At 47.3% G+C, this 24,411-nt stretch overlaps 1 protein-coding gene across 1 annotated transcript; it reads right to left on the reverse strand.

Moving 5' to 3' along the window:
• Positions 1-961: 961 nt before the first annotated feature.
• Positions 962-14,932, reverse strand: GJA5 (gap junction protein alpha 5). Its single transcript, XM_027663641.1, has 2 exons — positions 14,346-14,932; positions 962-3,807 (listed from the first exon to the last, which is right to left on the reverse strand). The coding sequence occupies exon 2, from the start codon at positions 3,757-3,759 to the stop codon at positions 2,650-2,652; it is 1,110 nt and encodes a 369-aa protein (XP_027519442.1). The 5' UTR covers positions 3,760-3,807; positions 14,346-14,932; the 3' UTR covers positions 962-2,649.
• Between the last annotated feature and the right edge of the window lie 9,479 nt (positions 14,933-24,411).

Raw genomic sequence — 24,411 nt, forward strand, 5'->3', positions numbered from 1 at the left:
TGCAAATGCCAATTAAACACCCAAGGCCTGCAGCCTAATCCTGCCTTCTCGTGGCGTTGTGTGGCTGTGGGAGCTCAGGTGGTATCCTCACTTCTGGGCTGAAAATCCCCAAACCAGTCCCAAAGGGTCCCTGTAGTTTCTAACACAGTTAAAGATCCTTGTCCCAGTGTCCTCACTGAATTCTGAATTCATTCTTTATGCCCCCTCTCAGGCTCCTTCCTGGAACCCAGAACTTCACTGGTCTCCAGCTTCCCAGCCTGCAGAGTCCCAGGGGGTGGGAGGTCGTGTGGAGAAAGGGAGGAAAGGCACTTCCTTTGGCTGGACAGGAGGATGCAAGGTCAGAAGGAAAGAGCCTGTGAAAGTTGCAAAGTGGGAGCAAAGGATGAAGTTCAGAGAAGAGGCTGGGGGAAGAAAGGGATTTTCTTTGGGCTGGGCAACTCTGTCTTAAGAGATTTGAGTACCCACAGGAACGCTGCAGAGATGGTTAGCAGTGGATTTTCAATGTCTCTCATGACCTTGTCTCTTAAAAAGACACCAGGGCCCTGTTACTTCATGGAAAAGCAATCAGATGCTTGGGGCACAGGTTTTGCTGCCCTCTCCCTGCTGAGTTGGCCTCTCATCACAGGTGACCTCTCTGGGTGCAGAGGTGTGCCAGGAGATGCAAGGGTCGAGCGTTTCCATTGCTAGAGGATGGAAGCTCTGCCCTCTGACCAGCTCTTCCCAGTCTTCCTTGCTGTTGCAAAGGCAGGCAGGGGAGCTGGAGGGGGTTTCTGTTAGCCACTCAATCAATCATTTCCCAATGTTTATTATTTATCCCCCTGGCCAAACCGTCCCCTCATTCCTGTCACTCTGGGCGATGGGAATTTTTGTGATCTCTGAGCAGCAGAGGCTGGCGGGCAGCCTGGTCGGTGCTAGAGCTCGTTCTCAGCCACGTGAGAGGAGAAACATCAACAAGGAGAGATGGAGTTAGAACTTTATTAGGAGAAACCTAGACACGATTGACTAAAAACACATGTTAAGGAGAACACACGGGCCTTTTCAGGATTAAAAAATACAAATATATAAAAACTTACAAACAGAAAAAAAAAATGGTTCCCCCCCCCTCTGAGCGTGTGAGCATGTATGTATGTGTACAGGGAACTGTACCAAAGCTAACTGTGTATCAAGAGCAAGGACTCACAGTGCCTTTCAGTGGCCCTAAGAGAGGGAATGGCTCGGTCCCCTCCTAAGCTGGTCCCTGGCCACTGGCTCGTGCAGTCCAGTGTTGGCAACCCTGCTGTGGCCCGTGCCTGAAAGGGTAAACAGCAGGGAGCAGCTTAGCTCTGTTTAGCAGGTAACTTTACCAGAGGGACGTCAGCTCTGGTAAAACGTATCCCGAATGGGAGCTGCCTACAGACCTCCCACACCAGACTCACTGTACAGTGCTGGGCCCCAGTGATTGCTCTGAGAGGCAACAGTGGTGGAAAGACCCAGCCCACGGGTGATTTCTAGGGATGGAGTGGAGATGATGACCTGATAGCAGAGCAGGGACTTGCTGTGAGGACAAATGATTTGTGCTGACTGGCTTGAGAGAGCAGCCAAGATGTGCAGGACCTGGAGAAGCCTCTTGCTCCTTGCAGAAGATGCTGAAGTGTTTTGGTAGGTTGGTGAGAAGATACAGACCGTACCAGATAAACAGAGGATGCTTTTCTCTCAATTGGGCAGCTGGCAGCACCCTTTCAGCAGCATTCAGGTTGCTTGAAAGATGAGTTTAAAAAGGGGGAACCCACTTTGTTTCCACATGATAATTCCTCTTTTTTCACTAGGAAGATATCTGTTCTCACAGGAGAGTCTGTCTTTCTGTTAGTGGATGTCTTGCTTAGAATTGATGACATAAGTATCTTGGGAAAGTTCCCTGGTCTTCATCAACTGGTCATCTAAGTGATTTCCCTGGGGCCAGTCTGCTGCCCTGACTTGGGAATGAGGAAGGGATTCCAATGTTAGGCATGAGGCAGTTGTGCTGGGGGGAGCACAGATGTCCTTATTAATGGTGAAGAGTTGTTATATACACAGTGTCAAAAAATTCAAGTAGGATTTATTGTCTAAGGTAAACTGGTATAAAATGTCTGGGCTCAGGTAGAGAAAGGGAAGGTTTAGAAAGAGCCAGAACAAAGCATATGAGAAAGTCTTTCTTTCAGAAAGCCAACTGGTGTGTTTCTGCTCCCTGCAGGTGAGAGAAGCTTCAGCTCAGTGTAATTGCCAAGCTGATGTTGCAAATGTTGAATAGAGACCAAAGAAGATGTAAGGGGGTTGAGGTCCAGTCAGTCTGTTGAATACTGGATACCCACTGGGCAGCTCAAGAGGCTACTGGCCTGTGTTCTACCAGGCTAAGGATGGGAACCTCTAATCCCTGTGGGTCCCATGACAAAATAATACGTCTGAGGGCTTCCCATCCTGAGACTGCTGCCTCTCTTCAGTGCCTGTATCCCAGTGGCTGTCCCTGCCTTAAGCTGTGAGAGGTGCTGTCTGCAGTGTAACGATGACGTTTGCTGGAAAGGAGCGAGAGGGTGTTAGCACAGGGAGGTTAATGGCAAGAGTTTGGAGTCCACTTTGCAGAAGTTCTGCTGAGGGCTGAGGCTGCCCCTTCTCCTCACCCCTGCTGGAGACAGGTCACACAGACAAATCATCCGACCTTGCCTTGCTGCTGGCACGGCTGGCCTTGCTGAACCGGCGCTTCTCGTTGAAATAGTTCTCGGGGAAGGAGGGTGCTGCGCTTTCACTGGCCACCTCTGGACTCTCCACGTAGCTGGACTTCATGAAAGGCCCTTCACCAGCAGCATCCTCCTGGCCGTGGACTCTCTCGGTGGCGAAGTTGGCGGTGTTCTGCTGGGAGGCCACCTTGTTGCTGAAGGGGCTGATGAACTTCCCGTTGGCACTTGACAAGCACTGGTTAAAATCCGGCGGGGGAGTGTACATCTGGGCCCTTTCTGCCTGTGGGGCAGACTCCAGTCTGGCGGGGGCCGTGCTGGGGCTGGGTTTGTAGGAACGGGAGCACCTCTCCTTGGCTTTCTTCCAGCCCAGGTGGTAGAGCTCAGCCAGGCTGAGGAACAGGGAGAGCACGGCCACAGCCAGCATGAAGACGATGAACACGTTCTTCTCCGTGGGACGGGACACGTAGCAGTTGACGGGGTGGGGGCAAGGTGCCCGCTGGCAGATGTACAGGGTCTCCAGGAAGATCCCGTACAGGACGTACTGCCCCACAATGAAGGCCACTTCCATGGCAGTCCGGATCAAAATGCTGTAGACGTAGGTGTTCAGCAGGCTGCCCCTGAGTATGATTTTGCCTCCCGATTCATCCCAGCAAGACAGCTCAGCCTTCTCTGGCACAGAGCACTTCTGCTGGTAGTACGTGTCACCACCGTTCTTCATCTCTCGGGCCTCCATTTCTGCCTCCTTCATCTTCCTCTTCTCCTCCATGCGCACTGTGTGCATCGCGTGGCCCATGTACACCAGGCTCGGGGTGGAGACAAAGATGATCTGGAGGACCCAAAAGCGGACGTGGGAGATGGGGAAAGCCTTGTCGTAGCAGACGTTCTCGCAGCCAGGCTGCTGGGTGTCACACATGAAGTCAGACTGCTCGTCCCCCCAGGAGGACTCGGCTGCCGTGCCCAGCACCAGCATCCGGAAGATGAAGAGCACGGTCAACCAGACCTTCCCCACCACCGTGGAGTGTTTGTGGACCTCCTCGAGGAACTCTCCCAGGAAACTCCAGTCCCCCATTTCTGCTCACCGGGAGGGGTGAGAAGTCTTGAGAATTGGACACGGCCTCTGTGGGGAGCAAACAGAAGAGAGTGGTTCTAAGGAGGGTTAGGGACTGCCCAGCTGATAATGCATGGAGTGAAATGGTTTGTTTTGTGTCACAAGAAATGTTTTCATTTGACCTGAAAAGAATGAGGTCTGGTTTGCTGAAAACTCTGTTTCATACCCACTGAAAACAACGTGTTGGGTTTGTTTGTTTGTTTTTTAATTCAGCTACTGCGACCAAAAGTGACCTTTTTTTTTGCATAGCACAACTGCAACCTAATAAATGGGCTGCCGAAACCTTGAGGGTGAGCCAGATGTATTCTTGGTTCAGAAAGTCCTTTCACTGCGGTCTGCATGTTGCATCCTCTGTGGACTGTGTAGTTAAAGCAGCACTCATTTGTCTGCAAACTCTGCTCTGGGGAATCCTTAGTGGGCTGATCCCTTGGGAGCTAGGACTGGAACCTACAGCTTGGGCTGAGCAGTGCCTTGGCACTTTCATATGTTGCCTTTGTGTAATACCTGCACCAACAGCTGGAACGTGAAGTGCTCACAGCTCTGGGCTTCACCCAAGAGCTCGATGCCACCACTGAGAGAAATGCAGAGAAAACCTTTCTGTTGCCCACCTGCCCCTGTCCACGGGTTTTGGTTTGGTTTTGCAGTGTCTCCAGCTTCAAGTGTTTAATTTACAATTTTCAGGTGTTCTGGGGAGCTGTGTCAGTCCTGCAAACCTAATCCTCTGCCACCCTGTCACGCCTCTCTGAGAGGGAACTGCCGCAAAACCTAAATGGTTGGTCTCGCTCCTTCCTCTCTTCTGAAGTTCCGAGACAAAATTCGCAGTTCAATTGGCACAGACAAAGGAAAAAAAAGCCTCCTTTGAAGTGCCTCCCAAGGATCAGCAGCTCCTGGGAAGTGCTGTTGGTAGGCGGTCTGATGAGAGGAAAGGTTTGGTGGACTGGCAGTAAGATTGCAAAGTGAAGATGCAGGAGAGCCTGCTTCGGGTTTGTTTCTGACTCTGACAGACTGTTTCTGGGCAAGTTACTTAACCTCATGCATAAAAAGGTAGCAATGGGTTTAATTCATCTTCTGTGGGGCTCTGTGGGAGTGCTTGAGCAATCATTTGATCCAGTTATACTCCCCATACTTGCCTTCCCAGGGCACTCCAAAGCTCTCCCTTGCACTTTAAGGGCTAGGTGCTATAAAATGTTCAGTATTACCTTGGAGATAATGTTCTCTCACAGTCACTCTTTTGGAAAACAGCATTTTAATAAGTAAATGTAAAAATAATCATCATAATGAAATATTAAAAGCTCTAGTCAAGGTAAAACCCGAAGCCATAGGGACCAAATTGTTAACTCTCCTTCTTTATTGTCCCTTGTCCTGCCTTTAAGAGCCAATTATTTTTATGGTGCAAAGAACGTCTGTGGAGAGTAGACACTGTTAAAAGCTGAAAATTTACTGCAGCAATACTGTGTAGATTTCCCTGTGAGCAAAAGCTGAAGAACAGAGAGACAGACTTGTTGGGGAAGCAACATCCCCTTCTCTGGTTGTGTGAGTGATGTCATCTGACGTAGCAGCACACACGGTGATTATTGCCACCGCTTGTTCATGTGCTGTGTGTCCATCTGCAAGGATGGATGGGGCAAAAGATCAAAAGTTGAATCCTTAAATTCCTGGCACTTCTGAGGGCTGCCCTGTGGAAAGGTGAGGGTTGCCCTGGTAAGGAGACAGGGAGGTGGCCACTTGCTGCCCTGCCAGCTGCCAGAGGCTGTGTGAGGAGGGAGAAGGGACACACCAGCAAGCAAAGGACGGGCTTTGGCTCTGTCCTGCTCTGGCAGGCATGCTACAATCATGCTGATGCAGATCCTGGTGGCTCCTTGGCATGTAAAGAATGTTTCATCTGCTGCCAGCCCAGAGCTGGAGGAGCAGTAACACAGAAAATCAGCTGGTCTTTCTGGCTCCTCTTGTCTGCACTGGTGAAAACTGGTGAGTGAGTGGGTCTGTCTTACCTTCTGAAATAGCTTTAGTGCAGTTACTGCATTCTGGAGAGATTAGCATATGACTCCGTTCCGGGAGCACCAGGGGATTCAATACAGGCAGATAAATCAGTGATGGGAAATATTTACAGCCTGTGGTGCTGAAATCAGTATGTTTGGTTTTTTTCCCCCCAGAGTGCAGACAAGGCAACCAGCTACCTACAGTTCAATATATAGGTGTGTCCAATCAATGTCTTTATGCTGTAGCACAACTGTGTGCGTGGAATATTCCTTACAAGAGAGCATGGACAGTGGTGGGTGTCCTATTTATCCAGGTGAATTTGTGTTGTTTTCAGGTGCCCCTATTACTCCTGCTGTTGTTAGCTGGCAGCTGCCTTTTCTTGTCTCACCTTGCTGTTTAGCACAAGAATGAACACAGGTTTTAGCACAAAAATGAGCAAAAAATGGCTTTGCAAAGGATGAGTTTTCCTTCCTGCCACAGGGATGCACAATCACAAACTAAGCCCCATCTTCCCATCAGTTCTACTGTGTGCAGGTTGTTTGGGGTTTTACTATGACTTGTGTTCCTCAGGGAAGGCCACTGCAAACCTAGGCACTTGCAAACTGTAAAAATCAAAATGTGCAGAACACAAAGTGAAGCAAAAGTAAGCGCAGGAGGAGTCCAGAAATAAAAAAAATGTTAAGGAATGCGAGAGTAACAGTAATTCACCTGTCTCACACACGCACAGAATTTTTTAAGAGGCTGTAAATCAGAAGGATCCAAGGCTGACAGTCATGAGGCTTAGGCTAGACAATAGGGACATTTCCTCTGTCTTCCCCTCCACAGACTGTCTAAAGGAGGGACTGCCCAGAGATGCAGCCCCAGAGAGAGCTGAGGTGGCTGCTGCGAGGGGGTAGGTGGCCACAGGAGCATGGGTTTTGGAAACCAAGAGAAGGACGTTCCTTCCTAGAGCTGTGTTTTTGGCTTGGATATTTGATAGTTATTGCTGAGCTATTCTTGGAGTGCCAGGTCTTCTAGAACATCTATCTCTCTGCTGCCAGCAAGAAAAGAAGGGATTGTTGTCACCCTCCTGACAGCTTTTCCTGGCTATGCAGAGCTGCCCCTGACCCAGCCTTTCTCCTCAGGGCTTTACTATTCTTGGGAATTTTCCATATAGTTCTCTTTCCTCATTCCCAGACTACTGTTGCCCTCGAATGCTTTGACCTCTCAGTGTCTGAGCATCTGCAGCCTTTTATATTCCTAGTTTGGGCTCGGTTGGGCAAATCTGGTCGCGCTAGTGACTCTGCAAAAAATACCTCTGGGTATCTTTGTGGGGCCTCAGCACCTGATAGAAGAGAGTCTTGACAGCAGGGCCATGAATATTCATGTGCAGTTGTGGGCTGTGCCACTGCCCTGCCACACTTCTGGCTGACAGCTTCCTGCTGGATCAACACAGGAGCTGTGCTCAGTCATGGGATCTTGGCACCGGGAAACGCGTGTGCGACAAAGACCAGTGCAGCTTGGCACAAACCCAGCTTAATCATCACCTGGAATGCTACTAAAGCTGGGGAAAACTCAGTATCACACCACAGGCCAAGCCTGGAGTCTGCTCAGCTCCGGGCTGCCTTGTGACTGCCAAATTCCATGATAAAAATACCCCAGTGGGGACAGCACCTGCTGGTACGCCAGGCTGGCTCACGCTGCTCACAGCCACTGGCTGCTCTCTGCCATTCCTTTTTTTTGCACCACGTTTATCTGTGGGAAGAAAAGTGTCCGTTGCCCCCTGAGCAGTTTTTCCCATCCTCTTGGTGTGATGCCACATGCTCCGAAGGACAGGCGAGCACTTCACATCACTGCTGCTTGCCCCAGCCAGCGCACTTACTCTGGTTGGAACTAGCCAGGGCTTGATGAACAGCTAGGAAATTCACACCAGAGAGCCAGGAGGGCTGTTCCTGTGCAATCATTTTTATATGAGCTTATTTCCCTAGGGGTTGTTAGGGAGAAAGTTTCTCCCTCTTTAGAAGACAGGCGAGACTATCAGCGGTGATATAAATAGCTGAGCTCGACACTTCACGCTAGCTTTTCCCACAAGGAAGGTGACAGGAGGTCGCCATCTCTGCAGGATGTTTCTAAAATAAAGTGGAGAGCCTGATTATAACACCGTTTCTGCCCTCCCTCGCTGGGCTCACCTCCTCCCCTTGGCAGGTCCCAGGGGCACGTGGAGAGGCTCTCCGAGGAAGGCTCCTTTGTGTGAGGCAAGCACAGTTCCCAGGGAGGGGGAAAGCATGGAATTCAAAGCCGTTTTAGTTCTGCCCAGTCTCTGTGTGTGATTTGCTCGATAGGATACAAATGCATGTCTCTGATAGCTACTGAGATTTCCCAACACGCTGGAGGGCTGGGGCCCTGGATGTTTTAAGAGGCTCACACTCGGGACATGCAGCTGCGTGTGGAGACCCTGCAGCAAGTGCATCCCCTCCAAGCTGCCAAATGGGGAGACAGCCATCCCCTTTGGGTGCTGGGCATGTGAGCAGTGACAGCCCTTTGCAGTGGAGCATCCAGGCCAGCTGTGGCACGGTCAGTGCCTAGGAACTGCTTGTGCCTTTCCCTCCTCCAGCTGTGTTATCTCACGGGAGGCCCGGGCCAGCACATGGCACAATGGATGTCCACCCTGGGGGGATGTGGGCAGAGATCTTTTCCCCTGTGTGACAGGCTTCACCTGTCAGGCTGGAGCCATACATGAGCAGAGCCCACACTACAAAACTGTGCTCTCACACCTGCAGATACTTAGGAAGGACACTTTCAGCTCTGAACTGGAGGTTGGTTAATGCTACTTCACTTAAGGGTCTCCAGCCCTCTGTCAGCAGTAGTCCAGCCTCACAGCATCCCATGCAGTGCAGATGCTGTCCTCTCTATCTTGCAGATGATGGTCACTGCAACAGAAAGGACAAACTGCTTTTTTGAGATCACTGTGTTAGGGACAGTCTGGGGACAGAGATCAGGAGTTGTCACTTGCAAACTTGTGCCCTTTTTTCTGTGCAGCACTGCCTCTTAAACCTTGTGACAGCAACACAACGCTGCTTCTTCTACAGACCACAGCCCTTCTCTGCTGTGCCCCAGGACAACACTGGCTTGGTCACCTGAAAGAACACCCTCTCGTGCTGCCTGTCTCTAGCAGGTACACCTGACAGAACTGGGGGGCTTTTTGTTTTGATTTGTTGTTTTTGTGGGGGTTGGTTTTGGTACTTTTTGAATAGGCAAACATTTTGTTATTTCTGGCAGAGCCCACAGCCATGGTCAGTGCCCAAAAAGGAAGTAGCAGCCTTTACAATGTATGTACACAGTGTTCCTTTGTTGCCAGGACCTGGTCAGGAAGCATTTTGGGGACATGTGGCTTACAGCATTAAAAGATGAATAAAGTTAGAAATGCACTGTCCAGTGTGGGTGTGATGCTTTGAATTCCACAGGCTTTTCATAGTTTTGTGACACAGACTGATGCTAAAGCCCACCTCAGCAGGTATCTTTTTGTTCACTGTTTGGCTTTTTCGTATGGGTGTACAATAGACAAGCAATTAGGCATTTTTGTCCAAGTACCATCCCTCTGGCTTCATATATTCATGCATGTGCTTATCATAGGTGTCTGCCTGAAATAGGCCAGCTCTTCAGCCAAATTTGATCTGCACGTGAATCTGGACTAAATAGTTCTGTACTTATTTATGCTTTTAAAAGAAAAAGAAGACATGTCTGGGTAAGTTCCTTTCTAGTTCCTTGGGTTCAAAGTCCTGTGCTCAACCAGTATAAGGGAGAGTGATTTTGACCCCAGTGCTCAAATCTCAGTAGAGTGGAACAGCTCTGTGTTAACAGCTCCTGCCCTAGAAGACAGACATCCAACACTGCTTATCTTTCTGCTCCTCCTGAGTTCACTGCAGTTTCTGGGAGGGTCACACTGGTATCCAGACCACTGGCCATACTTGTAGCTGCAGACAGCTTGTTATTCTCTGACAGGGTGTGCTTTCCCCCTCCTCTCCAAACGTGGAAAATCTCAGAGTTCACAAAAAAGAGAGTGGGTGAGAAGATAAGGGAGCTGAGTGACCTGTCACCTCCCACACACAACCCTGACGCACACAGGGACACAGGCACGGGGAAGTCACTCATCACCTTCACGTGTGTGTACATCAGGGATGTGTTACACACACAGATGATAATAATATGTGGAATATTTTCATCTCAAGTGGTGGTGGAAGCTGCAGACTCCCGGTCAGTTGAATTTTTATTAGTTGTCTATCCAGGACATCTAATGCTGTTCCCCCACTGTGCTTTCATATATCCAAATATTAGGGCCAAGCTCTGCCTGATGTAGTCGCAGGAGACCAAGAACAGAAAAGACCTTGAACTCAGTTGAGTCAAGCTGAGGAATGAATCTATCCCACTGTCTTTGAAAAGCCTGCATCAAATAGTTACATGATAGTGGTATCCAGGTTTACATTGAGCATGCAGAGAACACCTTCTGACTCTCTTGGGAGTCTCTCCCTTTGCCTTAGAGAAATGTGGGGCCTTAGAGACCCCAACACATATGACAAAACTGGACTTGGGATAAGCTAAATGTGCTTTTTGCTAGAAAAATGCCTCATAAATTCTCTCTCTAATGTAAATGCTGCAAACTTGGTGCTCTTTCCGGCGTCTTTGTGTTTGCAGAGAGAAGCAAACCTATACGAATTTGCAGATCATGCTAAATTGGGCAGGCTAAACCGGGCTAAATACAGGTGAGGGGACAGCCAAACAGGGCATAGGGAGCTCTGGAAAACAGAAACACGCTGAGAAATTTGGGGGGCTGCTGTAGTAAAGCTGTTCCTGAGCTCTGCTGAGAGGAGCTGCTCTCAAGCACTGCTTAGTCAGTGGGTACAAGGAGACGTGCAGTGATGGCAGGCATCACATTGGGTGCAATGTGGCAGCAGTGAAACCTGCCCATGTGAATTCAGGCTGGTTCAGAGACTGCGTGAGACACAACTTGTTATAGTGTCGAAATAAAACAGACTGGAGAGGTAGTGGGAGAAGGAGAGAGCTCTCATTCAGACTTTTCTCATCCTTTCTTCCTTCCTCTCACCCCAGTGAGAGACCTTATCTGTCAGTTCTCCACTGCTCTCTTACAGTCAAGCTTTCCCCCCGGGAGAGCCTTGCCTCGGTTTTTTGGCAGTTTTGACCAGTTAACTCTCTTCAGCACCCAAGTTGCTAACGCTTTCAAGCCTCAGAAAAGGAAAATTTTCAGTGACTATCTATTTTCCACTTATTACTACCTTGTCAAATCTCATTTCTTCCTTCCTTCCAAAAATCTGTAGGGTTCTTTTCACACTCCAGCCTCATTGCTGTATCCTTGCCTCAAGTATTTAATTTCACGTTCAGGGTGAAGTCTCACTACAGCTTGTGAGTGGATTATTTCTTGTACTCAGTGTATGTACATACACATATATGTGCACACATATACACACAACCTTTGAAACTAATTAATATTAACTAACTAATATTAAATTGGCAAAGCCCAGCAGTAGGGAGTTAGGGAATGCAGGGTTACTGTTCTCGGTAATCTTAATTCAATCTCTTTGTGCCTGTGCCTCTTAGCTACGAGTTTTAAACCACATCCTCACATTGTCACCTCATTCTTTGCACAGGATGCTTGCCTTGTTCTGTGCCAGCCTGACTGGTGCTTTCTTGAACAGCAGCTATTCAATGTTTTGTTTTCTCCTCATTGTTCAGTGGGTGGCCTGTGCCTCATTTACTGTACATTATTCAAGTCCAGTTCTAAAGACAGAATTATTAGTTTCCTCGTGGGTTTTCCTATGGCTTTCAGCACAACAGTATCTGATTGCTTCACAAATATAAATCTACTTATTTTCATTACCACCCAGAGGTGAGGAGATGGTATTAGATCTACTTTACAGCTGAGGAACTAAGGCAGTGAGAGATTAAGATAAAAACTGTTCATTAGTTTTGGAAGCTGTTTGGCGATATTGCTAATCTGTTTTTTCTTTCCAATGTACTCAGCACTATATAACATGTATTCAAAGCAGAGCTCTGTCTGGTTTATGCTGGAGTGGGAGAGTTTATCACTTCCACCAGTTGCACCACATCTAGAAGTCAGATATTCAGAAGACAGGAGAAACCACTGAGGGCACATGGCTGTAGCTTAAGTGATTTGACCCATAGTGACAGAGGAAATCGGAGTAAGAAGCAAGAATTAACCCCAGTCCTCTTGGATAGCTTTATCTGATTATAAACAGGAGACAGTTTTTCTCCCATCCCACTATTCCCTCCCTTCTTCAGCAGACACCTGAATGCATCTGGAGACCCTGGACTCTGCAGCGGTCACCCTTGCCAGGCTGCTTCACTTCCTGAGTGCCCCTGTGCCCTGACCAAAGCATCCCTCAGCTTTTCTGCTTCTAAGGGAGAGGAATCCCATATGGAAATTCTCAACCATTCTCAATGCATGTCTGCAGTGACATAAAAAATGAAGAAAGATGGAAAAGTAAGTTTAAACCCCTCAGTTCTTATATTAAAACCCCCTGACCTCCCTTTGAAGATGCACTAGAGAGACTTAGGGGCGTGCATCTCTCTGCTCATTATGTACTGTGTGGTATGAATATTCCTTTGTTTCAGGGAAGAGGTGAGTATTGTCCATAGGGATCTCTGAGTTGCTTATCGATAGCAGTAAAATTGATTTCCCCCTCACCTCCTCTTTATGAGTTCTTAGCCCAAAGACTGAAAAATCTCTGATGCCTCCTGGGAACTATTTCTAATTTTAAGCAGCAGCACCCGATGTGTGGAGTAGCCTCCGAAATGTGCTCCCTGATGACCTGAGTAGTGCTGAATTACTCATTCCTCCTCGTCTATTTTCAATGCTGGAAGACAAGTCAGAAAACGGGCAAACGTTTGGAATGTGTGAAATCTGCCTGAAGGTCAAAAAGAGAAGAGGGGCTAAGGTACGAAGTTCTGTGTTTTTCTGTCAAGGTTTAAATTTTTAATGCCCATGATACTACAATGTTGTGATACTACATACTGTTGAGTGGAAAAAAACCAACAACCCCAAATAGTTATAGTAACAGGAATACTTAACATAGTTCCCAAGCAACCGGGAGCCTGATGAGTATTTTAAACCCTGAAGCCTCAGGAATTCTCCTAAACTACTGTTCTGCTCCCAAGGAAAGGGGAGAACAAAGTTAGAAATGTGTGCTCTTCTCAGAGTAGATTTTGAAAAATACCAGGAAATGCAGAGTTTTTCAGCCTGTGAGGCTTCTGAATAGCTGTTTAACCCACTCCTAGCTGCACACACATATGCACACATATGTGACATGCATTAAGTTCTTTAAACAGAGGATCACATAGACAGCAGCAGGGAAAAACTCTCACACACGCTGCTTCACCAAGGAATTTTGATGGGTTTATTAGCACAGAAAAAGAGTTCAGTGCTTAAGGTTCATGCAGCCCCTGACTTTTTTAGCTGAGGTTTGTCCAGAAAAGCTACTTATGTGGTCCTCTAAAGATTTTTTTCAGGGACAGAGGCACTGCCTCAGTTTACCTGAGATCTAAAAACCAGAGTGCCACAAAGCTCATTATACATGACAATTGGGCAGTCAAACGACCCTTTAGGAAATCAACGGAGCCACCACAATCAGAAGAGGCAATTAGCAGGCAACCTTTACACTAACTGAGGTTGCTTCTTTCCAGGTGAGTGTATAGGGGTATCATATTTTCAAGCTGGGCTGTTCTTTGAAATCTTCGGTGGCAACGCTAGCAGTGTTAAATCATGGAAATGTAACTGAACAACTACTGCAAGTAGGGAAGTTAGGAAGGCAAATAAAAAGAAGCAGCAGCTGCTAGTGCGGGAGACGACATTTGTCCCTTTAGGTCTGCGTGGCTCCTTGCTGAGGCTGCCATGGGCAGTGTCAGGATGGAGAAGAAAGGCATTCCCCTCGCGGCGCGCACGGGACGGGTGGCTGGGAGATACGAGCAAGGCACTTCTCTACATTTGAGTTACATTGCCAGACTTGGTGTCACAGACCAGCCAGGACACAGCATTCTCAAGCAAAAGAAACGGCAACATTTTGACACCGTCCTGCGCGCTTCAGAATACGGGCGGTTCGTGCAGGCACTTGATGAGGTGTTTATACCCTGAGAGCCTCTCTTAGGTAAGAGTTCCCTTCACCACTGTCCCCTGAGCAGATTGACAGCATGCTGAAATGGGATCTGACAAAAACTCCAGTTTTTCTGAGGATATTTGGGGCTCTTATACTGTTTTCCTGTACATTGAAATCTATTGGTATCCATGTTCATCACAGGGAGGTTACTCGTCCTTTCTGTAGCTGCCTGTGGCAAACACAGTTTGATTTTTAAAATGTCCCAAATCTAGCTACTAGTGGGAACGTATTGAAGAGAAAATTAAAGGAAAAGTAAGTTTCTTAAGTTATTTTTGGCCATCCTTCTTTTCCTGCCTCTCCAAATCCATCTCTTCCCTTACGCTGCTTTCCCCTTGAGTTTAATAACTTGATCTGCCATCGACACTTCTGCAGTTCTATTATTTCCCCCTCCTGGTTACTTACCTGATTTCCAGTATCTTGTCTTCAGTCTCCTTCCCTTGCTTTAACACTTCCCCTTTTTGTAGTTAAGTTGGACTCCTTGTTCTTCTCAGTTGCTTCGTTTTATTCCTTTAATGTGGTTCTCTCTCTCTTCCTCTCTTTTTCTCCACCCCCTTTCTGTGTCACTTTCTGTCTTCCCCGCTGCCTCTCTGCCTTTCCCCCTCTTCTTTCTTCACCTACTTTTCTCGTCTCTCCCACCCCCTCCAGCTTAATCTTTCTATTTTCAAACCTGCTTTCCCCTTGTTTTTCCATTAAAGACCGTGGATCTCATTCCTCCCTCCCCATTCTCAGCCTCTCCCCGTGCCACCCTCCCCATGCCGACAGGATGCATTCACTGCCGGCTTCGCACAGTCCCTTCCAGTTGCTGCTACTACTGTTCCTCCACACGTCCTCCCACAGATAACATACTGTGGTATAAGCCTCCCCTAAACAAAAAAAAGAGACAGGATTGTTGCCCCACAGTTACACCAGCCAGACCCTGAAAAGCTTTTTCCGTGCAAGATACCGATGAAGGACATTTTTCTGACCCGTTCAAGCTTAATCTGGAAAAAAAGCAGAGTTCGTGTAGGGCAGGGTCTTCCATCTCTTTAAAGAACACCAGGGGTCCAGCACAGCTGCAGCCATGTCCCAAAGGGCACCAAATGCTCCCCAGGGGGGTTTTACATGCTCCCTTACTGATAAATAGAGAATAACCTGCCTGTCAAGAGAGAGGTTTTTTTTGACACCACACCACCACACCACCACCTCCGTCCACACACACAGTCAGATGCACAAGCACTTGGGCCTTTCTTAAAACTGCTTTTGACATATCAGGTGTCTGAAGGTCTTGTATTTCATGTATGTGTGAAGCTGAGCCTCTGATTCCTGCAGACCGGGAATGCCCCAGCGAGGAGGGGGAATCAGAGACGCCTCGTGGCTTTGATAAAGGCTGGTCTCAAAGAACCAGTGACAGGAGAGCGAGGTTTGCACAGAAACTCTGCTAATCTGAGACCTGGCTTGCTGCACACAGGCTTTGGCAGGTGTCCCTCCAGGAATCCTTCCTAGGCTGGATATCTCCCACCCAGAACATAACTGCCCAGTGGTCCCTGTGCATCAGCGAATGCAGATCGTGACACGAAAGCAGTCCAGGGACTAAAACACAGTGCTGGCAACTCTTTCTAATCTAATCATTCTTCTCCCACTGGTTTAGTTCCCCCTTCAGTCACAAGACTGAAAGCCAGTCTACACAGGGACAGTGCTGTGCAGAGGCTACCTCTGGAGTCGTGTCCTGTGTGGACACTCTCATTCTGAAGTTAAGAGGGCAACCCTTTTCCAAGAGGGCTGAATCCTCACGGATGGTTAGTGCAGGACGCAGGACATGCAGTGGACAGTAAATATCCACAGCAGCTCAGTAACCTCCTGGTGTATATCTAACTTTACTGAGAGGCCTTATGTGAAACTGGAAATGTTTCTGGAGTTGTTTCTCCCTCTCCTGCCTGGCCGTGATGGAATTTCATTGGAAGGAGAATATCACTTTGTGTTTGTTTTTTTTTCTTTCTAGAGTAATTTCCATGAAGCATTATTATGTAAAATCATGTTGATTTTATGCCAGTGAAATTGTCAAGGACTTTCATCATAGAAGTGTCCAAAAAAAGGTGTTAATAATACAGGTCTAGCTCACAGATGGCTTTGGGATAGGCTAGGGATAAGGCTTGTCAAGTGTTTCTCACATGCTATAGAGAGACAGGTCCTGTGAGAGAGCTGTCTGAAATGCATTCCCCTCCCTGTGTGGCTGACACTTTGCTGTACACTGAGGGTGATCAGGTCTGATTCTCCCTGCTCCTGTCCCAGTATTGTCCCTGAACGGCAGACAGAGGTAATCTCTGAATCCAGCAGGCACAGTCTAGTTCTGCTGAGTGAATAAAGGAAGGGAGAAGGTTTCTGTCCCACACATGCATCATGCACATGTAGCTCTTATGAGCACTTTTTGTTTTTGTGCTGCTGGTAACTATTTGGATTTTAATGCACAGAAAGGAAATGGAGAAAGGCAAAACCCAGGAAGGTGGTGACGTACAGATACCTCAGCCATCCCCTCAGTGTGTCATCCCTTCTCTACTGCACCCTCTTCAAGGGAAAACAGAGGTGTCATATCCAGCTCCTCAGCTGGAGAAACAGCTGGTTTTCCCACTGTTAAGCCAGGAAGAAGGATTTTTCTTCCCCTCCCCAAGAGCCTGCTATGCAAAACTTGTATGACTTGAGTAAGGAGAGCAAGTGGAAGAGAATGCTCCCCCAGACAGTGGGAATGAGGAGAACAGCTGACAGCTTGCCATGTGCAGCTTGTGGATCTCAGCAGTTTGTGGTGCTGGGGAATGGATTTTGAAGGAAAGGAGAAATAAAGGCAGGATATAAAGGGAAAATAAGATGACATGTACCATCTTCTGATCAAAGGTGAAGAGGTTTCTTGGATTAAGATTCCTGATCTCCTAGGTAAAAGAAACATAGCAGACCTTATCTGCCTGGAGTTTGGTGAGCTGTATGATGTGGTGTCCCAGAAGAAGCAAATTAGTAGAGAAGCTTCAGCTGAAGAAGACAGGGATTAATAGAGAAATCCTCAAGTGGGTAAGAGACTGACAGAATTGAGACACCGGTTCCCTAATAGGTTGAAGGGAAATTATCTGTGAGGCTGCCTAAAGATTGCTCTTAGGACTGATCTTTTTTTAATGTTTCTGTTAATTACCTTGGCACGGAAAGTAGAAATGTTAATGAAATCTGCTGATGAAACAAAGCTGGGAGGTATCATCAGGGCAGAGGTGGATTCCAGCACTAGGAGAGCTCTTTGTGACTGGGACGATCGAGGTGAGGTTCAATGAGAGAGTGTAAAGTCACACACCAGGAACCTGTTGCTTGAAGAGTAACAGGATTGTTTCTTAGCAGAGAGATCTTCCCCAAGATGGGGAAAGTCTCGGGTCAAGGTCACCAAAGGAGGAGGAACCAGCGGTGCTACGGGGGGGTGTGAAAAAGGCAAGTGAGCTCTGAGGACATAGCAGTAATACCAGTTGCACCGAGTGAGATTGATGCCAGGGGCTTTACATCCAAGAGGATGTGAGACTCCTCCAGGACAGTGTGTGCAGCACTGCTCACCCACACAAGAAAGATGTTCAGCCTGAAGCAGGTGCAAAGAAAGGCAGTGGGGTGATCAGAGGGTCGGAGGGTGTCTCTTGTCTGAGAGTATGTTTACTTATCAGTCACAGAAGTGACTGCAGAGACATCTGAGCTGATTTGAAAATAGATGTGGCACCAGTTCGAGCTTTTCAGCATTAATTATTTTGCACTGAACTTCATGCTGCTGCGGCTACACAAAGTAATTAAACCACGGTGTGATGTGCCTGCAGGGTGAATACTATAAGGGAGCTCAGTTACTCAGTCTGGCAGAACAAAGGTTAAGAGAGGAGAGATTTGCTGCCTATAAATACTGTTAGGAATTGGGGGCTGGGAAAGTAAGTGCTAGGGAGAGAGGAGAGCTGCATAAGCTAAAGGACAATGTGGCACAAGAATAAATAGATATAAATTGGCCATGAATGAATTTAGGTTGGAAATCAGAAGGTTTCTAAGCAACAGAGCAGGGAAGGAGGTGCTGGAACAGCATTCTAGTAGCACAAGTTAGGGTGGAAACCTAATGAGATTTAGGACAGAGCTTAGTAAGTTTAGAAAAGACCATTTGTTTTGCACTTGCCTGTTATTCAAAGGGATTGAACCTGATAAGCCAAGAGGTCCCTTTTTCATTTTATTTCCTGTACCTGCCTTACTGCCTTATCAGAGCTGCACCCTTGCAAACAAAAGCCAGGTAAATCCTGAACAGAGCTTATGTGATGAGTTTTTCGGCACTGATCCCATGGATATTTAAGGAGGATTCATTCTGTGTCAGGGATTTAAACACACAAAAAGGAAGCCAAGACAATGCGTGGAGAAGGTCTGCAAATATGCAGCAGTATAGATGAGAGCTCACATGTGAAAGAGCTGCTTCACACAAAACAGATGTTCTCAGAGCACCTGGCTTTGCTGGAAGGCTGCTTCAAATGCAGGTAGGTGCTCTCCTGAGATGTCAGAACTTAAAGGGATTGTCTGAAGGGAAAATATCTCATATATTCCTGCCATTACCAGGGACTCTGTGCCTGGGGAGGATATCAGATTTGCTGCACTGAGAAATTCAAGAAAAAACCACCACCCAACAGTGGTTGAGTTCATCTCTGATGCCTGGCCACAGCACTGCACTTACTCTGATCCTTCATAATGTTCCATGCTGGGCAGGCACCTCTATTGCCTCCTCTAAAACACCAGTGGATGGTGATGGTGCCTTCCTGGTGAAACACTTATCTAAAATCCCCATGCATGGATATGATTGAAAGAGAAGGCAGGAGAGGGAAGTTCTCTGTTATACATTAGACCTCTGGAGGCAAATTCCCAAGGACAGGCTGGGCCCAAGGGAACAGGAGTAGCATGTAATGAAGGGCCCCTGAATGAGGGGAGCAGCTTTATAATCACAGTTCCTTATTTGGTAAAAAATCCCAGATTATTCCAATATAGATGGATGTTTTCCCCTTCCCAGCCCAGAGAACCATACCAGCACAGAATGAGAAAAGAAGAAAGAAGAAACAGCAAGGCTTGAAATGTCACTATGTGTCAGTCTCATTTGCCAGTAAATTTTCAGAAATAAAAGCTGGAAGAGGTTTTCATCTCACTGAGGAGAAATTACCATCTATCCTGAAGTAAATGCTTAGTGTTACTGGAAACAAAGCGTGGTACTCTCAGAGCTACTGCTTCCACTTCTCAACTCTGCAACATCTCTGAGTAGCTGAGAAGTGCTTTGCAAATGATAATGTAATTACAGCTCCTATAAACACTCTCCTTGCTTTACAGGTGGAGGAACCAAACCATGGAGAGCGTAAAGGATTTGCCCAAAGGATCAGCAATTCCTTTTAAAGCAAGGAGTCCTCATCTACCTATCCACCACACATTCATCTTGTCCTGTGAACTTCCATCTATATGAGTTGCTGCTTTACAAAAATATGTGTGTCTATACAAATATGCATTATATGTTTCCCAAAGTAAGAAGAAAAGAAAGAACAGACCTTTACCTCTTTTTGCTGAGCCTGGACAGGTAGACAGAGGAACAGGTGAAGTTGACTGAAGGGTGGGTGAGCTTTAGTACAGCGCTTTGGTCTTGCTAGAGCCCACCTCTGTGTCAGTGTTGGGCTCCCAGAAGAGATCCGTGTCCGAGGGAGGACACTCTGGACAGGGTGAGCAAACCTCAGTCAGCTCCCAGGAGCTCAGCCTCCTGCTGTGGTCTGACACTGGCTCACTGGCTGGAGATCCCCTCAAGCCTGGAGGACTGATGCTGGGGGAGACCAGCTCCTGAGCTGTTCTTGACATGCACTGGCAGCTGTCTGCCTGCTACTCTTTTAAAGGGTCTTTGTGAATCAGGATAAAAATGTGACCTTACGCAGGCGGCATTGTGAGCGCAGCTTGGCTCGGGTTCAGCTCTTCCTCTGGCTCCCAGCTACTCTATTTTTATTGAAGGAATTTTGAGGCTATCAGAAAGGAAGTCAAATTGTTTTAGGAAAACAATAGAAAAGCAACTTGAAGTTTATTAGCTTCCTGCCCAGGGTCTGGGACCAGCTTGTCAAACTTATTAGAGCGATGGCGGGACTATTTATTTAAAAGGGCTAGCGACAAGACTCACAATTTCATTCCTGTTTAGACCTTGGTGGAAACAAAGGAAGGCCATAAAATAATATCTGAAGGGAGCAGATGGCTAACTGGTAAATGGTGCGAATAAGGTTGGCCTGTGAGACACTGGTGGTGGTCACCAGTGCAGTGGCTTTTGTGGGATTTTGTTATGGACTGAATGGCCAGGCTTGCATTCATAGGCCAGTCCCATCGCCCCAAATTCCTTACTACGGCTCGAATTTTCAGATGGAAGCCTCACACCTAAGAAAACAAATTTGGCAGGAAAAGGTCTGCGTTTTAGAGCTACTGAAAGGAGCAAGACAATGCAGCAGGTCTGCAGAAGAGCCAGGAATAGAGCCCAGGTGTCCCTGATCCCGTTGGACTGCTGGAGCCCCCAGACTGCAAAAAATATTTATATCCTTCAGAAGCAGCTGCAGTCTGCTTCCCCATCCAGCTACCCCAAAGTAGCAGCACCATTAAGTCATTGCATACATGCTGGCATGTGGCTGGTGAGAAGAATGGACAGCCAAACCATCAGACTCACGGGCAGAAAGTGTCTGTGCTGCCCAAGCCTTTCTGAGGAGTTTCATCGTTTGCAAGGAGACAAGAAGAGAATAAAACAGGTAACCAAGAAGCACTTAACAAACTCTGCTTAATGCAAAGCCATATCCCTTTTTCAGAGGGCTCTCTGCTGAGTGTTTAACCTGCTTCCAGGGAGGACTGGGGAGGAACTCACCTCTCCTTTCAGCAGTGCAGTAGGAGTCTCTAGGAAGTCAGGTGCTGAGAGGTACTGAGTCTGCAGAGCTGTGCACACAAACTTTGAAAGATCAGTAACTGCTTTTCAGATGAAAGGAAGAAGAGCCCACCTCAAAAATTCTCTTCCTTCTTCTCCTCATTAGCTTAACTAAAAGTGGGAATGCAAAGCTCCTGCTTTTTCTGAGGCCTAGGACAATAATACATCTTGTATTGGCAAGTGACAGAAGATCTTGGTTTATGTGTTCCTTTTAATTTGCCCGGGTTAGGTGTTTATAAAAGAGTCAAAGAGAGTGCATGATCTCTGCAAGGGCCTAAGAAACAGTGTCTTAAACTTGGTAATTTTAGTGTTAATGCAACAGTCTCCCACTCATTTAAGTCATTCTTGCAGCTTTTAGAAGGCTTTTTGTAATTTCTGTCCCTCTGAGATACTGCCTTGGTAAACAAGTCAGCCAAAGAAGTGCACTGAGCAGTGCAGCATCCCTAGTTCATCACAGTCAGTAGGTGTTTACTTAATTTTAAGTACATTCTTGAGCTGCACTGATTTCAGTGGGATTTAATAGCCTGCAAGTTAAGCACCCTACACTGCCAGGCAGCTTTGCTGGGGGAATTCCAAGGCAGACAGCAGCCAGTCAATATATTCTCAATGGCCTCTGCTGCAAGGGATGCCACGTGCAAATCACATGATGGTGATTTCTGGCAACAGAAAATAATTTATTCGCACTTACTTGGCATCTGCGTCATCTGGACTGGTATCACTCGATTTGTGCTTTGATCTGGTGAGTAAGTGTTTCGACCCCAAATGTGTGCTGTGAGAATCTCTCTGTCAGTCACTCAGGACCTCTGGACTCTCGGTAGCCCCTGAGGCTGAGATCCTGCAAAGACTTGGTCATGTGAGTGACTCGATATAGTTACGGCTCAGGGCCATTCCTGTGCGTACAGCCCTTCTGTCTGCAGATGTCACGGACTGGAAAATGTTGTAGAATGCTGAAACTCCTGGTTTGTTTGGGTTTTTTTTCTAAAAATATGGTTTCTCAGAAACTTCTGGAATGGCAGAGGGTACTATCCCACTGGGCACATGGATGCTGGGGGTTTTCTCACCCCCAGAAGGCTGTGACATGTAACCATGTGGTGCCAGCGTTGGCATCGAGTTCCTGGGACGTGGGGTTTAAGAAGTTGTGCTGCTGCAAGAGCTCCCAGCTCTGAATCTTGAGGTTTTAGGATAAGGCTGCTTAAACAGTATTGCCAGGGTGGAAAGAATCACAGGCACATATCTCTTCATAAAGCAAGCTGAGGAGTAGAAGGACCTCAGCCTGCTCCATACATTCTCTGCAGGGGGAAGAGAAATCAGGACCTGAATCTACTCTGAAGGCCAAGACCTCTTGAGCTTTCCCTGGAAGTCAGCTTCAAAGGAAGAAACAGTTAAAAGGATTTGAGGAAAGAGAGACATGTGCCTGAATGGTGGTGAGTGGAGCTGAAAAGTAAACAGCCTGAGTTATGGGGAGCATTCTCAGATGGTGCTTATTGCTCGCAGCCAGTCTGTTCTCTTTTGTGATGGCCTGAAAGAATTTCAAAGCATGACGCCCTGGGTAAAACTAAGAACTTGGTTAATTGCAAAAATCTATGAGTAATGGTCCTTCCTACCAATTTTGTGATGCGTGCTGGCTGGATTCTGAAGCCTTCTGTAAGAAAATTACAGCAAATGGAGCGGGCAGGAGGACACTGGTGGCCAAGCAGATTAGAAGGGTGCATTTTATTTTAGAAGACCAAACATCCACGTGTGTGGGAGACCTCACAAAGTAGCTTAACCCCCAGCAATGCTGTGGTGCACAGCATGCAGGGAAGGTACCTTGGAAGTGGCTTCCCTTTCCAGAGTGTGTGCCACGAGGTGAGCAGTGCCAGGGAAGCAGGCAGCCCTGCTCCCTCATGCTGCACCTCCTGTGTGGCTGCATGGAGGGAAACCACCTCACCTCATAGGGATGCTTCAGGTACCCATACTTGTCAGCCTGGTGTCCTGAGGGTTTGTTAGAGGAAAGCCTGGAAAAGGAATCTATCCAGTTTTGTTTTCTGGTAGGGTGAAGGATCTGGTCAATTCAATTCTCATTAATTGTTTTTCTGGACACCTGGGTTTCCTGGTAAAACACTGTTTGGCTTTCTAACAGCCAAAGAAGAGGTGACAGAGGAAACAGGTGTGAGTGTTAGTCACCTACAGCCACAAGGCAAGGAAATGAGAGCCCTGCCTCCTCCTTGCAGCCAAGCAGTGAGCCAGGCTGGCTCTCCAGGTGGCCACAAGCAACGCTCATGTTTAAAGCTACAAGGAGTGGGGAGAAGGCTAGGAAATTCCCTGAGCACTGAAGTCCTGCCTAACGTAGAGCCTTCCCCACTGAGCTTCCCATTTAATTCAATTTAAATTCTCTCCCCTTGGTGCTCGTGCACAGTGCAATGCACTCTGCTCTGATCCTGATTGCTGGATGCTCCACATAAATCCAGGCACTGCATCCTCACTGGGTCCTTTGCGTGCTGCAGCTTCTTGTTTTGAATGGTAAGTGGAGGCAAAGATGAAGTGTGACCATGTCAGGGAGAGGCACACAAAATTGCTCCCTGTATACCGAGATGTTTCATTTGTGGGTTGCTGTTTTTTTCATGTCTCTTTGAGATGTGATTGACAGAGGTTTGATGATTGACAGATGGCTGGTGATTGGTTGAGGTTTTGTGATTGGGTAGATGATATCCAAGCGGGCTTGCAATGTGCTAAGACCCCCACTATGAGCTCATGCAGAAGCCTGGTGGTAAAATCTGATGATTTAGTGATGTCAGACAGCATTGTGTTTGTTTGTTGATGTTTATGGTTTTCCTTAAAATGGTGGAAAAAGAAGAAAGATTTAAACTTGATTGAAGCAAGTTGAAATATAAATTAGAAGCCATAAATTCGTTGGTTTTGAATTGAATCTTGAGGTTCTGTACTCAAAATACAGAGTTTGGCTTCTTGGTGAGAAGAGTGAAATTTAGTTTCCTTACAAACTACCTCTCACCCCCAACTGGGTTATGAAGAATTAGCTATTTACATAATAAGCATTTTTTTTCCTGGTTGGGGGTGATGAGTTTCCGCCTTCTCTGTGTCTGAGAAACAGAGATGCCTCAGCAACACACATCAGTAGAATAGATGGGTTTTGCATGTGATACCCACGTGGTATGATGTGGGGGCTTCCTATAATTACCCTCTGCCTGTTGAAGTGGAACGGTAAATTGGTCCTTTCAGACCCAGAAGAACCCAAGACTGATTTTTTGACAATGCACTCAGTATTTAGGAGTGGTGTCACTGAAAGAGCGCTTCAGAAAACCAGCGGCAGTGGTCAAAAGCCATGCAAGATTGCTCACAGGAAGCTGAGAACAGGGAAATGGGGATCCCTGATGTTGTCTACTTTTCCCACACTCTTTCCCCACTTTCCTCTCAGGCCAGCTCTGTGAAGAACCACATTTCTCCCTCAGGGAAAGTAACAATTTAACAGAGCGGGGAAGAAAGAGGTTTCGCGATGTGCTGCATGAAACGATGCAGTATCGCTCAGCCAAC

This window comes from Corapipo altera, unplaced genomic scaffold (assembly GCF_003945725.1).
Source record: "Corapipo altera isolate COAL_440 unplaced genomic scaffold, ASM394572v1 165, whole genome shotgun sequence".
Classification (NCBI taxonomy): Eukaryota; Metazoa; Chordata; class Aves; order Passeriformes; family Pipridae; genus Corapipo; species Corapipo altera.